At 37.8% G+C, this 15,865-nt stretch overlaps 1 protein-coding gene across 4 annotated transcripts in view; it reads left to right on the top strand.

Moving 5' to 3' along the window:
• The window catches only part of Nckap5 (NCK associated protein 5), an 863,608-nt gene that overhangs the window by 26,797 nt on the left and 820,946 nt on the right, over positions 1–15,865 (top strand). For all 4 annotated transcript variants that reach the window (XM_047544852.1, XM_047544850.1, XM_047544849.1 and 1 more), the window contains exon 2: positions 10,443–10,570. In XM_047544852.1, coding sequence (XP_047400808.1) covers positions 10,502–10,570 — 69 coding nt within the window. In that variant the 5' untranslated portion in view covers positions 10,443–10,501. The remainder of the gene's footprint in view (positions 1–10,442; positions 10,571–15,865) is intronic.

The following is a 15,865-nucleotide window of genomic DNA, read 5'->3' as shown; positions in this document are numbered from 1 at the left end:
AAATAGATCAACATTAGGAAAAAAAATAGAGAACCAAGGAAAAGGATTAGGATGCATTAAGTTTTGTTAAGATTGGGGGCATTTCAATTAGTGAGGGGGCGGAACCTCCAATCACAGAATTAATGAATTCAGATCCTGTTTAAAGTTAAACTTATGTTTATAATATGAGGTACATTCTGATGGTACCATAAAAAGGTTAGTACGTAATGAAAAATGTTCTTTTAATTTAGTGTAAGGAGAAGATTGAAGCATTTGACTACAATCAATTATAATGTTCTATACAATGACAGACAAAGAACCAAGAGATAACTTGGAAAAAAATATTTGTAGATCTATTAATAAGGAATTAATATTCAAATGTATTATGCTGTTTTACAAAGTAATAAAAAACAGGAAGAATGACAAGGAGAATGGGCAAGTAATCCAGTCTCCAAACTTCAAACAACCAAACAACATAAGATGCACAACTTCATTAATCATCTTGTTTTGTAATATAAAAGGTTGAAGACCTTTTTTCTTTTACCACCAGTTTGGGAAAGCTTTCAGATTGATTCTACTCAGCAAAGGTGACTATGTAGAAAACAGTTGATTCACAACAGCTGCGGTGGTGTATGTTCTTAAGATTTTTTGGAAGATGATTAGGAAATTTATATCAAATTTTTAATGTTTACACTGTAGTTTCACCCTTAGCAATCTAAGCTTTATAGAAAAGTTCATGTAGGCACAAATGATACATATACATGCTCTTGGAAACACTGCTTAGAATCAGAAAACACCCAAAATTCTGTATTTCTACATATAAACTAATAAGAGATCTATTGATCATCCATTTTATTGAATAATAAGAAGCTGTAAAAAATGAGACCCATGTGTATTGAAAATATGAGATAAAAATGCAATCACTGAACAATAGATGTTGATCCCATCTATTACAGAAGGAAAAAAAACAATATTTATTTATAGGGGTGCCCAAATAGAAATTGCTAAAGCGAGAGGGAGAGTGAAGGTATATCATTTTCACATTATACTCTATGTATGTTTTTATTTTATCTTCTACAAGGAGAATAAATGTATTTAATATGGTGTAACTATTTTAATTGGGAAGAAGACATTATCATCTCATGGATTTTTTGTCAAGTTCTAGGACATTTCAGAGACAGTAATAAGGAAGGCAAGAATTTGAAAACTTCTTCACAAGAGAAAATGTTGATGAAACTGGGCATATTTGCCTGAGAGAGAGAAAGCACATTACATTTGCTCCAGAAAACAGAGTTGTGTCCAGTGGGTAAAAATCCAAGAGACAGATTGAAACTTTCTAGCCCTTGGAGACACTCAAATGTGAAATAGGCCCTTGTGGGAGACAGTGTGAGCCATCTGTCGGTGGAACAGCCACATAGAGACAGGACAGCCACTTGTTGGATCTATTCTGTGGTAGTAACTGTATTGGTTGGTAGGTGAAAGGAGACTGAAAAAAGCCACTTAGCTTTTAGGTTTTGGGCTTCCAAGTGTCCCAAGTAAAGGTAAACACAGGAATCAATATTAGGAGACCTAATCTATTATCTTGGATTATGTGAAGAACTATGTCATCATAATATATGGCTAGATAGGCAGAGTTTTGAGAAAATTCTTAGAATTACACTCTTATACATAATTCTAAGTTTTAGGTCCTTTGCTGTCAAAATACAATCCATAGACCAAAAACATAAGTTTATTAGAAATGCAAAATCTCAGGCTTTGCTTTAAATGTAATAACTGAGAATCTGCATTTTCCTGAGATCCACTAGTGGTTTATATGCATGAATTTGAGAAGCACTGGTCTGTCCAACTAGCTGTAGACTAACTCCTTAGTTTTGAGTCTAAGAAGAAACAAACAACATTGGGGGAAGAGCCCAAATAATTAAAAACTTTTATTTTATTGCTTATTACCAGAAAGAAATGATAACATGAAGAGAAGAAATGACTGTATATGTATGTGCATGTATGTATGTGTATGCTTGGAGTAATTACATGTATGCAAACAGGTATTATGTAAATGGATTCATAGAATGAACATATATGTATATACATATATGTATATATATATATAGTTGTGTATGTGTCTGTAAAACTTAATTCTTCCAGTGATCATTTAAGTGGGTTATTATTGACCATTTTGCTTTTTTAAAAGAGATGTTAGCCCACCTCCCTCTCAGAAAATGAAGAGTACTTGAATTTAATTAAACACTGAATAGAAAAAGATAAACATCTTTGAGACATTTCTCATGCATTTCATTTGACAGTTGTTAGTACTTGGGTCCATTTTCATGCCATATTCTATATTTTATGGTTTATTCAAATTCTTTCTATTGTTTCAGTACATTAATGGGTTTTTAAGGTTTAATCCTTTAATCTTGATTTACTTGGCTTTAAGCATTTTTTTCACATCAAGATGATTTGGGGTAGGGGGGTAGCTGGAGGGAGGTTACTATACAAGTGAGTAACCTCTTCAAGTGACAAAAGCTGCTAGGTAATTGGAAATATTCTAATTACCAGCTGAAACCTTAGCAAAAATGTATTGGCTTCCAATTTATTTTACTAAGTCCATTTCCTGAATTGTTTTCATTTCTCACTTGTGTGCAAAGACATTTAGTGAAAAATAATGAATTCTGCAGTAGATAGGGACATCACAGTTAAACCTTTCGCTGGATTTTCAGAAAGCATTGCTTTTCATAAGCTGTTTCCTTAACAAGTTGTGTTGTTTCTCAGCAGGCTTTGCAGAGTTTAGAGCGTTGTCTACCCAACTGGCCCCAGATGGAAAATACTCTCTTAAAATTGGATGGCTTTTTAAGTGTAGCTCTCTACAGCCTGCTCAAAGAAAAAAGAAATACGCTTGAACAGAATGCATTTGGTAGCATGGTCCATAATCCCCTGAGCATCCCACATATTGGATGTTTCACTTTTGGCAGTGGAATTTTTCTAATTTAATTAACTCATTAACGTTAGCAGATGACACAGTGTGAAAATTCTTTTCCCTAGTCACTTATCTAAATATTCTTCCAATCCACTGGGGTTATGTACAAACTTTATTTATTTATAAACTTTATTTATGTGTCTATTTAATTTCTATTCTGATTTTCCCCTGAAGTTCATGGGCAATATATAGACATTTTATGTAATGAATTAGAAACTTTCATAAAGCAATGAATGGAGAAGAGGCAGAGGAGGGGATAAATGGTGGGGAAAGTCTTTATAAAGGAAGACTGGGAGGGAAAGAACAGATGGCTCAAGAACAGCCAGAGCTGAAATGCTTCTCCTGGTCCAAGCCCTGCCATTCTGTCTCTTAGTTCTTGGTTCATACACTGCAAAAATGCAGCAGTAGTTTGTATCAGACAAGCACGGCAACAACAGGAATGAAGTAATGCAAGTCTTCCAGGACTAGCCCAATAGAAAACCAATCTTCCTCTCAAGCCCTTCATGCTCAGTCATTCTTTCATTCACATTTTTATTTTATCTTTAATTTTACTAACCTATATATAAAGTGTCTCTCCCTCTTAGATTTTTAAGCTTCCTTGAAATAAAAAAAATATTGGTTATATGCACATAAACATGATTTGTTGTTACACATTCATTCATGCACACAAGGTAGTTTAGTTAACTTCATTCCCCAGCACCTTCCCTTAGGCTTCCTTGAATTTGAGAAAAAAATCCTTTCCTTCCTTCCTTCCTTCTTTCCTTCCTTTCCTTTCCTTTCCTTTCCTTTCCTTTCCTTTCCTTTCCTTCCCTTCCCTTTCCTTTCCTTTCCTTTCCTTTCCTTCTATCCCTCTATTCCTCTTTCTCTTCCTCTCTCCCTTCCTCCCTCAATTTCTTTTCCTCCCTTCTTCCTTCCTTTCTGTCAGGGAGCCTAAGACAAAATAATATTGAATAAATGTTACTGAATTTTAAATGAAAGGAATTCTTTTCAGTGATTATAGTTGTCAGATTTTTTAAAAAGTATCTTCTCTAGTATTTTAAAGTAGGCATACTTTTTTTGCTGGGTGTGGTAGGGCATGACCGTAATCCCAGCAACTCGGGAGGCTGAGGCAAGATGATCACAAATTTGATGCTAACTTCAGCAACTTAGCAAGACCCTGTCTCAATTAAATCCAAAAAGGGTTGGGGAAATAATTCAGTTACATCCTGAGTTCAAACCTTTGTACCAATAAATAAATAAATAAGGCATAATGTTATTGATGGTTTTATTCCAGCCATTGTCACATGAAGTTCTTTTTCTGCAACTCTAAATGATGACCTCACTTTAGTTCTTTGTGTATTCTTTTGAAATCTAGACTTGATAATTCTACCTTTAGTCAACCTTAGTTTCTGAATGAAAGGAAGGAATAGTTTAAGCAAGACTATTAGTGAGCCTGGGAGAATGTGCAGAGGGCAACATGTTTATCCAAGTGTTTGTGTCTAGCATTTCCTTTTTGGGGGTCCAGATTTGCAAATTACTAATTGTTGGGTACAGCAAGTAAAGAAAGGCAGTTGCCACTGCTGATAGCTGTGTGTTCTTTAACCCTTGAGAAGCAATAAAGATCAAGAAGATGTTGTCCCTTTACCCTCTCACCTGATGCTCAGTTGACTACGGGTGGGAGATATTCAGGAACCTTAAGATGATACCTAACTTCCATTCCTAGCGATCTTAATTTGTTTTGTCTAGGGACAGGCTTATGGATCCCCCAGCCAACTCTAATATGCAACCATTACTCTTAAATTGCAGTTGCCAATGCTGGCTGCTCTTGTTGTACTTGTGTGCCTTGTCCCTAGAGATTCAGAGATCTGAGAGAGGGCCCAGGCACTGGTATCATTTAAATGCTCCCCAGGTGATCCTGAGGTGTAGCTGGGATAAAGACCCACTGAGCCACCTTATCCAGGACAGGAATATTACTGCTCTTTGATTTGCCCTTGTGTTATGATTTGGATATGGTTTTCCCCCTAACCCCACAGGCCAGATCTCTCTCTATAGGCCAGTGAGGGGAGGGAGAGGGGAGGTCAGGGTGAGACTGGTTAATGGGTTCAAAGACACAGTCAGATATCAGAGAAAGGTTCTGATGTTCCATGACTCAGAGGGTGATTACGGTTAACAATATTATATCATTCAATTCAAAATAGATAGAAGGGAGGATATTGAATGTTTTCTTCACAAAAAAATAATTAATATTTGAAGTGATGGATATCTAGGTATCCTCATTTGACTAGTACACAGTTATAAATGTACTGAAACATCACACTGTGCCATAAAAATGTATAATTATTATCTGTCAATACATAAATGTTAAAGATCTATCAATAAATAAATAAATTGAATTGCTAGCATAGCAATATTGAGAGAGTGTTTGGGTAGAGGAGCCCTGCTCTCCTGAAGGGATGCATGTAGCTCTTGTGAGAGAGGGCTGTTAGAAGGCATCTGCCCCCCTTTCTTCTTATCTCTAGGTATATATATGCCTCTTGTCTTTCTGCTTTTCATCATGAATGACAGAAAAACTAAGTCCTTACCAGAACGGATAAATGCAGCTTCCTGACTTTGAACTTTTAGTCTCCAGAATCATAAGCTAACTAACCCTCTTTTCTTTGTGTTGCTTTATCTTGGGTCTTCTGTTGTAGCCATAGAATACAGACTAAGACAGTGTGTTCTGTTCTGCAGTTATACTTTGAGTGCTTACCACATGGGTTCTGGGGTGATGGGTGCTATGGGGGAAGGTACCAATGAAATTGACACAAACTCCCTTTTCTGAACATTTGTGAGGCTATTAGCAATAGTATTTTGCATTGTTTGTTGGTTAATGAAGCTGACTGAAAGACATCTTGAATCTAGACCTGGAAGAACTTTCTACAAATTGTCTTGTTGGAATCTTATAGTAACTTGGTGCACAAGGCATATGAAATGTTAAGTCACAGAAGTTAGGATCTGCTCAAATTTACAGGGAAAGGAGAGCTGGAAACCAAATGTTCTAATGCCTGAGCCAGAGTCCTTTGGCTCTACCATTTTGCTGTTTCTTCTAGCACCACTATTAATAAGTTGAAGTAGAGGTTGGGAGTGAGGGAATCAGAGAGGTAAAACTGAGGTGGAGAAAACAGCACTCAGAAAGTATGTAACTGTGTATCTCAGTGAATGTGTGTGTGTGTGTGTGTGTGTGTGTGGGTGTGTGTGTGTGTGTATCTGAGTGTGTATGTGCATATCTCAATGTGTATGTGCATGTGTATCTGAGTGAATGTGTATATACATGTGTTTTGGAGTGTGAGTGTATCTGAGTGTGTGTATTTGAGTGTGCGCATGTGTGTCTAAGTGTGTGTGACTGCATGTGAGGAAATGTGCTTTTGAGATTTTAGTTAAAGGTGCTGTTTGGTTAGTGTCTGTTAAAAATTATACAGTCTATTTACAAAGTCTACCAGAAAATAAAAATTAGTGAGAGTTTTGGATATATTAAAAATCTATCTAGACTGAAAGGCTATCACTCTCTGTGAGGAATCTTTTTTCAAAACAGTTTATTAATAAAGAACAGCTTAAATTTCTTCAGATTTCTATAGAAATCTAAGAACTAGTGTTATCAACCAGAGATGCCTGGTGGCTTGGAAGGGAAGATCAGTATCAGTATCCGTCAGTCAATAAAAGGAGGCTTAATTTCCTGCCTTCCTCCAACTGCCTGACCATTTTTTCCTTCTCATGGAAGGAGGGAGGAGCTTCTATCCCATCACCCTGAGTCGTATGAATATTCTTTTACAACCAGAGATATAAGAAGACACAGAAAAGACATGAACAGTACTGGGTAATGGCAATTTGTAAGTTTAGGCAAGTCATAAAGAGTAATTTTAGGTTTCTGATATCTTAAAATCATTATAGAATCCTTTTCTGAGACTGGGTGTGGCTAAAGAAACAAATAACTTCAGTCTTGCAAGTGTGTGCAGTGTTTCTTCACTTTAGCGACTTTATATTGCGATCCTGCTCTTCATCTGTTCACAAGGACCGCTGCAAACATTGCCCATTCATTATGCATGCGAACAGTAAATGCTCATTGAATATGTGCCATGTTGCTCTGCACTTGACTTTATATCATCTAAGGGAATGCAGAACCTTGATCGCGACTTCCAGCTTCCAGAACTAGGACAAAATAAATTTCTCTTCCCAACAGTGCAAGAGATAGAGTAAGAATCAGCCTTGTGACTTTTCCTTTGTTGACCCCTGCCCTCTTCATATTACCATATCCTGGATATCACTTTAATTCTTTAGGTAACCTTGCTTCAATTCATTTGGATAACTACTTTGGTCCTTCTGTGATTGCCCTATGGGGTAACTTAAGAAGATAGTGCATACACCTGGGCTGACAACTGGCCAGGACTCACTGCTATGGCCATACTGTTTGTTACTGTGGTCAATCCTGATCAGAATACACCTTTATGATTTGTCAATGACCATGCAATATGGTTGCTAAATAATGTGAGTATTATTTCTATCTAGATTATTGTCACCATGAAGTGTGAAGAGATATCAATCACATCAAGCAGTTAAGTCAGCTTTCTGTATAGGAAGACTAGGCTATTTGAGAACTGTCAAAAGAATCCTCATTTCCCAAAAGTGACATCCCCCATCAGTTTCTGACAGAACTAAAATCTAGAGCTCTCCTAATATGTTTAATTATATTTATCAGAAAAGATGATCAATATGTCTAATATTAAATCTTACCTATGGTCACTCACTAGCAAAACTCTTTACATGGAATGTCCATTTATCATCACAACAACCCTACGCTGAAGAAGCTGAATCAATTGAGGATTAAATGTTAATAATGTATTTAATGGCATCAGCTAGTTAAGAGTAAACAGGGATTCAAACCCTAAGATTGACCTTTATGTTGAGAATAGGAACCTGAGGCTGCTGTCTACAGTTCAGCACTGTTCTCACACATTCTCCTCGTAGTAGCTTTTTTCATTCCTAGGAAAGTGATCCTCTCTTCCAGAGCATGCAAAGCTCTTTTCTAGCTCCTTTCCCTGGTCCCTCTGCCTGGAATAATACCCATCTCTTACATGACTGGCTTCTACCCTAACTCTTGTACCCCAAAAGTTTCCCAGTCCATGTTCTTGACATTCTGCTATATCACCTGATGGAACTCATCTCTTTTATACAGATACATTGCAGTGTTGTGGAAAGGATTCCCATTTCCCCAAATGACACCCCTCATGTCACCCTCATTTATGATGCAGCATAAAATCCAACAGCTGGAATTTCCTACAAATCAGCAGTGTTCTCACACATTCTCTTCCCTCTTTTTCTTCCTAAGAAATGATCCTCTCTTGTTTGCTTGCTTATTTATTTTCTGAATGCCACTACTAGGATATAAGTTCAATTGAAGGCAGGGCCCTAGTCTTTCTTACACCTGGCCATGTCACCAATATCGAGGGACTGTGTATTCCATACAGTAGGCACTCTATGTATGTGTCAAAGGCCAAAGGATTTTTGATCGATCAACCCCTTTGCTCTTCAGGATTACGACTCAAGAGAGTATGTTCTTGATAGAGTGGGAAATATGGCAGGCTGTATAGTCTGCCTATTCATCTGATCGGATACATCATTACATCCTCAAAAGGATGTAATGTTTGGGGATACCAGAGAACACAGTCACTGAGACAAAATGTAGGGCTGCCATGTAAAGTAGGGAAGTCAGGTCTCCAAAACAAATTTTGTTGACTAACACTGTTGACCATAGTAATAGTACAGAACCTCTTTTTCCTGAAAAATAATGCTTGGGCTTTGTTTGCTTATCTCCAACTAGTAGGTCCTGCCAACAAGCATACATTAAGAACTTAATGTATTTAAAGAACTAACCTAGGTGACCAAGATGATTAATAAGGCAAAAATCTCTAAGGACTCCTATGAAAAGTGGGAGAGAAAAGGGAATCATTACCAAATGGCGTGATCTGGGAGGGAGATGGAACCTGAGCCAGACACTGGAGTAAGGGGAGGATTAGGGGAGAATTAGGTGAGAATGTGATCAAAAGCAAACTCTCACGGACGTTCCTAGTGTGTTTGGGGACTGTAAAAAACTCATTGGCGGGAAGTAGAACTTGAAAATGATGAGGAAATTTTTTGAATTTTCTCCTGAGTCCTGAGAGAACTCCTGGGAGTTTCTGAGTGGAGCAGTGATGGCATAAAATTAGTATTTCTGAAGGAAGAGCTGCAGTGATGAAGATGGAGGAGGGAGCAACTGAGAAGTGAGACCATCAGCTTCCTGTGAGGGACTGTGCTGTGTGCATACACTGTCGTGGGCACAACTGTCATATCCCTCTTTCTCTGTGTGGGGCTGTTTGATTCCTGTCAGACATGGAGTAATTGAGAGTGGTAGGACATATTTCTTTTTAGTTTTATAAAATTGATTAATACAGCATTTTATTAAATGCTTCTGTGTCAGCCATACCATGACTTTGTTTATGAGAATTATGAATGATTTCTGTATCCCTACGTGTTTCTGAATCATCTGGATACTTTTTTAATGTCAGTCAATACTAACTGTTTGTAAATGTCACCTGCGTGTAATTGTAATGTACACGTAAGCTATAATATGTTACCTTTCAGTTATTTCACAGGTATCATTTGATTGCCATAGTTATGTTTAAGCAGTTCAGAAAAACGAGTTTCAGACAGGCTAAATGACTTGTCTGTGGTCACCTGGCTAGTGACTAAGAAATTCTAGTTTTAAACGCATCTATTTTATCTCAAATTTTTTACATCTTGTTGAATTTGGAAGCTAGCACTTAATACTCATGGCAGATCTTTATTAAGCAGAATACTTCATCATTCTAGAACAAGCAATCTCAGTGGAGTGCACAGATAAACTATATGTTATAATGCAATGGTTGTTTCATAATACTCATGGACAATAATGACATCACCCACCATTCATTCTGAATCAATCTGTCCCAAAAGGAATGTATCTTATAATGTTCCTCAAATATTTTTAAGTGACATATTTTTAAATTAAATATTGACAATACTGTTCACATTTCAATCCTCATTGGGCCTTGGGCTCAATAATTCTTGGTTATGGAGTATGGTTTTGTCAGTTTGAGCTCATGGAATTTGCAGACAGCATCTATGTGCACAGTAACAGAACGATTCTGGCTGATAGAGGACGGGTCTGGAGCAAGTGTGGCATGAAACGGACTGTTTGCTTTTTCCACAGTCTGCTGATTGACCTGCAAACCCATTCCCCAACTCCATTAGCAAAACCTGTAAAAACACAGGGGCCTCCAAAAGACAACTCTAACATTTGTAACCCAGAGAGATGTTCTGAACTGAGAGACCCCAGTTCTTTATTTATTTCTTGGGCCTGGTATGTTTTTGGCTTCAGCACTTGTTTCTGGTTGGAAAGCTGAAAAACAAGGAGCTAAACACTGAGCGCTTGGATAGTAAAACACATGTTCACTTTTTGCAGTGACCCTGGAACAGACGGGGATTCTTATAAATCACAAAGGAAAATAAATAACTTGACCCATGGAGGGAAAGAGACAACTTGAAAAAAGGGACTTTGGAAAAAGGCTGTCCCTGGATAGCAGTCTTGTGGTAAGTACTAAATATTCATTTACCACTCTATATGTTTGGCTTAAAGTACATTATTCTTTGACTGTTATTTCCTGAACCCCATGCTTTTGAAACCTCTATTCCAGTTACCCCATTAGCAACATCTCTTGGGATTTTGTTTCATTTTTATTTTACGAACTCAAAAGCCAGCAAATTATTGAATGTTTGTGTAGTGTCTTAATAGGCAAATGTCATAGTCTGTCAATGTTATGTATAATTACATTAATTCCAGCTGAAATAGATTTTAGCTTATACAAAACACTACTGTACCACTGTGCCAAACGCCAAGCCTATATATAGTTGCTCCATCACCCATTTATCTTAACTTTGGGACTATGTTGAACAAGAATTCAATAGAAACTTCAATATTGAAGATTCAAGAAAGTGTCAGAGATCTTCTTAGATATATAAATTAGTTCATTTGTCCATAAGCTTTCTAAGAATTTTAGTGCTGATGAACATCATTCTTAACAACCTGACTGGATTCGCTTTCAGCTTGAGAATCTAATAGTGCAAGAAACAGACTAAGTCACTGATTTTGGAAGTTTGATCACTTTTCACAGGTTCCAGGCTAAAGTGTGGGTCACATCTTGAATTCTATGAGGCATGTAAATAGAGCAAGAAATGAAATCAAGCCAGCCACTTCTTTCTCCTTTCACTTAACTACTAAAGCAGAAGTTTAGTCTGGTTCCTCCTTTTGCATGTTTGGTGGAATGCTCTTTGTGCATTTTGTGTGCTCATAGAACCTGGCCTCAAGCCTAGTGGACAGAAGGTGTCCAGTAAAATATTTGAATTGATTTGTCAGTTGTACCTTTAAACTTTGAGGCCATTCATCTCACTCTGTTGTGTATAGATTAGTTCTTTACCCCATAAGAGTGGACATTTCCCTTCACAAATGTTCATGGATGTGGATTCCTGGGAATTGAGTAAAGGACCTGCATTAAGTTGTGTGTGTATGTGGTGTGGCAAGTTCTCCTGTTATTCAGAATCGACTTCTATGACTATGTGTGCTGTACTTTGACCAGTATACCTAATATACCAGTAGAGGCCAAGGACTTTGGTAGTGTTTTAAGTTCTCCTCCATGTTGAATGTGACCTCATCCCATCTCCTAGGTCTTGCTATCTCCAGGTAGAAAGCGGTAAAAATATGGTGTATATATTTGCATCTATTCCTTTTCAACTTCTGGGAAAACTTGAGATAAAAGGATCATTTCTCAGCCTCTCCTTTGTAGAACAACATGTCAATATGGTTTGTCTTGGGCTTAGGCAGGGACAAAGACAGCCATATGGTATGATATGAGCAACTCAGAAATGATTCCCTCAACCTAGAAATATCCTTGTTGGTTGGTCCCCAAAGCCACCGATTTTTGCCTTGGGTCTCAACTCCTATGCAAATGCCCTATAAAGGCAAAACGTACTAAGCTGTTGTCTTTCAATAATTCATAGTAGCTCTCATTAATAAAATGCTTTGGATCATTTCCAAATATCCAGATGAGCAGAATTTTGTTGAGGGAATTAGCAAATAAAAGGATGTAGAATACAGAATGCAAGGAAGGCTGGGCTGGGTGGGACAAGGCAGAACAGGTGAAGTCAGGTGACCGTGGTGATATTGGATGCCTGCAAGTCAGAGGAAAAGGAAACATGGAACTTTTGCCTGTATTGCAAATTTTCCTAGAGACAGCTTGCATATGGGTGTAAGCAACACCCTACTACCTTATTAGTGTGAACTAAAATCTCAAAACAAGCTTGCTTTCCTATTGTCACGTGGCTCTACCTGGAGACTAGTGATGGGCTGTGTGAATAGATTGCATAGAACACTGTGAAAATGAGAATTTGTGGTTTGCTGCCACCTGAGAATCTTAATTTTATTACATCTCCTTCTATCATGCTTAGGAAAGATTTTGCATGAGTGAATTATCTTCCTTGTCTTCTAGAAGCAGATTGCTACATCTGCACATCCAGATTGGGTACATCCTGTGACTATGCATGTGAGGGTGCTTACATACTGTTGAACAGGATACCACTTTGACCAAGTGACTACAAATTTTGTGTTATGTTCTCTCCTTTATTTACGATCCTACTGCTGGATAATGAGAGCAAAGGATTGTATTTGTGTTGATTCTTTGGGAGGGGGATCCATTGAAACTGCCTTAAAGAACTCTGTTGTAACTGTCAGGAAGAGACAGATGGGGATGAGGTAAAAGATGACTGACCTTTAAAGGATTCAAACATGCTCCATGCTGAAACCATGCAGACATTAGGCAAGAAACAGTCAGGGATGATTCTAGATTACACTTCTGAAAAAACAAATAAACATAAAAAAGAACCTGGCATTATCCCAAGGCATTATTTTAAATTTTATTATTTTATTCTATTCCATTCTCTTTTTGGAATAATAGAATCCTAAAGTGGGAATGAGTTAACCAGTTCTTCACCTTGTAGAAGAAATAGTGTAGGGTCCAGAGAGGTTAACTGCTTCTCCTGAAGTTATGTAATTAGGATTATTCCAAGAGTGTGTCTATCTCCACCTGTCACTTTAGTTCTTTATCATTTATTAAATATTATCCCAGGAAGAGGAGATGTCCTTTTGGGAAACTCACTAGAAGAAAGAGAAGCATATTAATTTTTAAATCTTGAAATTCTACTGCTATAATCATTATGACCTATATTTTTGAGAGTTAGGAGGCTCAGAGGTAATTTTCACTTTGCATATTTTGCAGGAGAAATTCCTCCTAATGTCCTCCAAGAATAAGGTACTATTAAGTTCATACACTTTTACTTTACATAAGCAAATCATGAAGTATTGAGTTAGAAATTATAACTCCCTTGCAACGGCTTTTAAATTTTTAGGTTGTAGGAACTACAGAATTTAAAACAACAACAACAACAACAACTTATAGTCCAGATATTGTAAAAAGCTCCTACTGAGGGAATTGAGTTTGTGGTTCTTAGTCACAATTTCAGAATTGGATGGGGGAAGTTGAGGGTTTGAGAGTGTTTGTGTGTGTGTGTGTGTGTGTGTGTGTGTGTGTGTGTGTTAGAGTGCATGATGTGTGTACCTTAGTAGCACTGAATACATTCTTTGAGGTTGATGATTTTTTTACTTTAAAAATTACCCTTTTTAACAAGAAAGTGACAGGTAAGCAGAACTGAAATGGAAAATATGTTCCAGCGTGGGGGGTGAAGCCCAGAAAGGCAAGTGATGACAGGTTTCCTTCACCAGCTGGCATGAATCAAATAATTGCATATTCATGGCCAACAGGATCTTCTCTCTGATAACAATAGAAGTCACCCCAGAAATTGAAGTTTCTTCTTGACCTCAAACTCTTCAACCCTCCTCAGGATGCTTTTTGATCAGAACAAGTCAGCAATTCACACTGTGCTTTTTCATTTGCAAATGCATTCCCAGCTGCATGTATAGCTATTTGACACTTGTAGCTGGGATAGCATTAACTGATGAGAAGACTGGGAGTGAATGATTTTTTTTCCAGTTCACATTTCAATAGCAAACATTCTCCTTTAATTTGGGGAACAGTACTTTTTGCTTTAGGCACAGATGAGAGTAACAGTTCCTCCAGTGAATTCCCTCTTGGTACATTCTTTCTTTCCTACTCCACCAAAGGGACACATGAACTGTACCAGATCCTTACCTCTGAGAGCAGGATAGTTTTGATAGATTCATGGGGCAGAAATAGATTTATGAAAATCCTATGTTTCATCCTTTGGCCTCTTAACCATTTGCATCCAAATCATTGCAGTTATCAGACCCTTCCATTTCATCCATAACTAAGTGGGTCCAGCAGCATCATTGAAAGCCTGCCATGGGAACATGCTGGAGAATTTCTGTTTCTCCTTTTTAATCTGTTATTCTTCATCCTTCCCTATCCAGCTATGCACCTCATGGCCCTAGGTGGAAGGCTTGCTTGCTTCTGGCATCTTGGTAGAATGTGTGTCCAGGGAGAATCTAGCAGGAGATCAGAAGCAGAAGTGTTTGTTCTCCTGCTCTCTCCCTGCCTCCTCATGGGTTGCAGTGGCCAGACTCCTCTATCTCAGGTTGTAGCTTTGGTTGGGCAACCCTTTTCACACTTCAGTTACAGTTACACCACATCTCTCTGTGTTCTGTCAGCTTCTCTGTCCCCAGGCCTTTTCAGGCTTCTTCATGGTAATGGCTTTTGGATGTTGCCAGTCCATTTTCTGTTGACCTGCCATAGCCCTGACAATATTTAGTAAATCTTTCCCTGCTTTAAATGATTTGAGCATGCCACCTCTGGCTAATACAGCAAATGCTCATAGTTATCCATGGAAGTTGACCTAATAAGCAAGAAAAGTAAATAACACAACATGGAGATAAACAGTGTGGCACTATAGGAACAGGAGCTGAGATTACTCTGGGAGGATGTGGGGAAGAGCCAGGGAGGAGCTGGTGTTAGAGTCATGCATTGAAGTAGTGGAAGAATTTAGTTATTGAAGACTGGAAGAGTAAGGAAGGAAGAGGAAACCCAAGGACATAGTCCTATACCTCTGGTGACAACCCTGTCATTACTTTTTTTTTTTTCTCTCAGGGAAAACTTCTTCCAAATATCAAATTTAAATCTGTACTGCTTTATCTGCAGTTATTTCCTCCCCTGTGTAAGGACTAAAATAATTCTAAAGAAGGGATTAGAAATCTCTTACTATAAAGGTCCAGAGAGTAAATACTTTGGGTTTTGCAGGCCAGATGAATAGCTGCAACTACCAATCTTTTTGGGCAGAGAAACCACCACTAACAGTACCTGAGCAAATGGGTATGGCAGTGTTCCAGTAAAGTTTTATTTATAAGAACAGGAAACTGACTGTATTTTAAAGGATATATGCATGCATAAGAAAAATTAATATTTGAAAGTCTGGGTTCACCTGTCCTGTCCTGTGTTCACCATCAGTGTATACAATCTGCTGAAAAGGCAGAAGAGTAGAGCCAGGCTAGTATGAAAAGGAACAGATACCCAAGTGGCAAGAAGCAGGGGCCCAGGAAAAATACTTTGTAAAGTATATTCAAAATATTTAGAGAATATTGACAGAGTATGTTCAAACTCACTGAGACTTTCTAAATGCCAAAATAGTGATGCTGTTAGTGTTGCTCGCTGCAACCAGGGGGTCTAATTATAGTATTTGTCACTTAATGATGTGGGTAGGTTCTGGTGATCTGTTGAGTGGTTTCATCATTGTGTGAACCTCATAGAGTACCTACACCAACCTAGATGATATAGGTCCATTTTCCGACATGACCACTTGATATAA

The sequence above is a fragment of the Sciurus carolinensis genome, chromosome 3 (genome assembly GCF_902686445.1).
Source record: "Sciurus carolinensis chromosome 3, mSciCar1.2, whole genome shotgun sequence".
NCBI lineage: Eukaryota > Metazoa > Chordata > Mammalia > Rodentia > Sciuridae > Sciurus > Sciurus carolinensis.
Note: the sequence above shows the minus strand (reverse complement) of the source record. Positions and strands in the feature narration are given on the sequence as shown.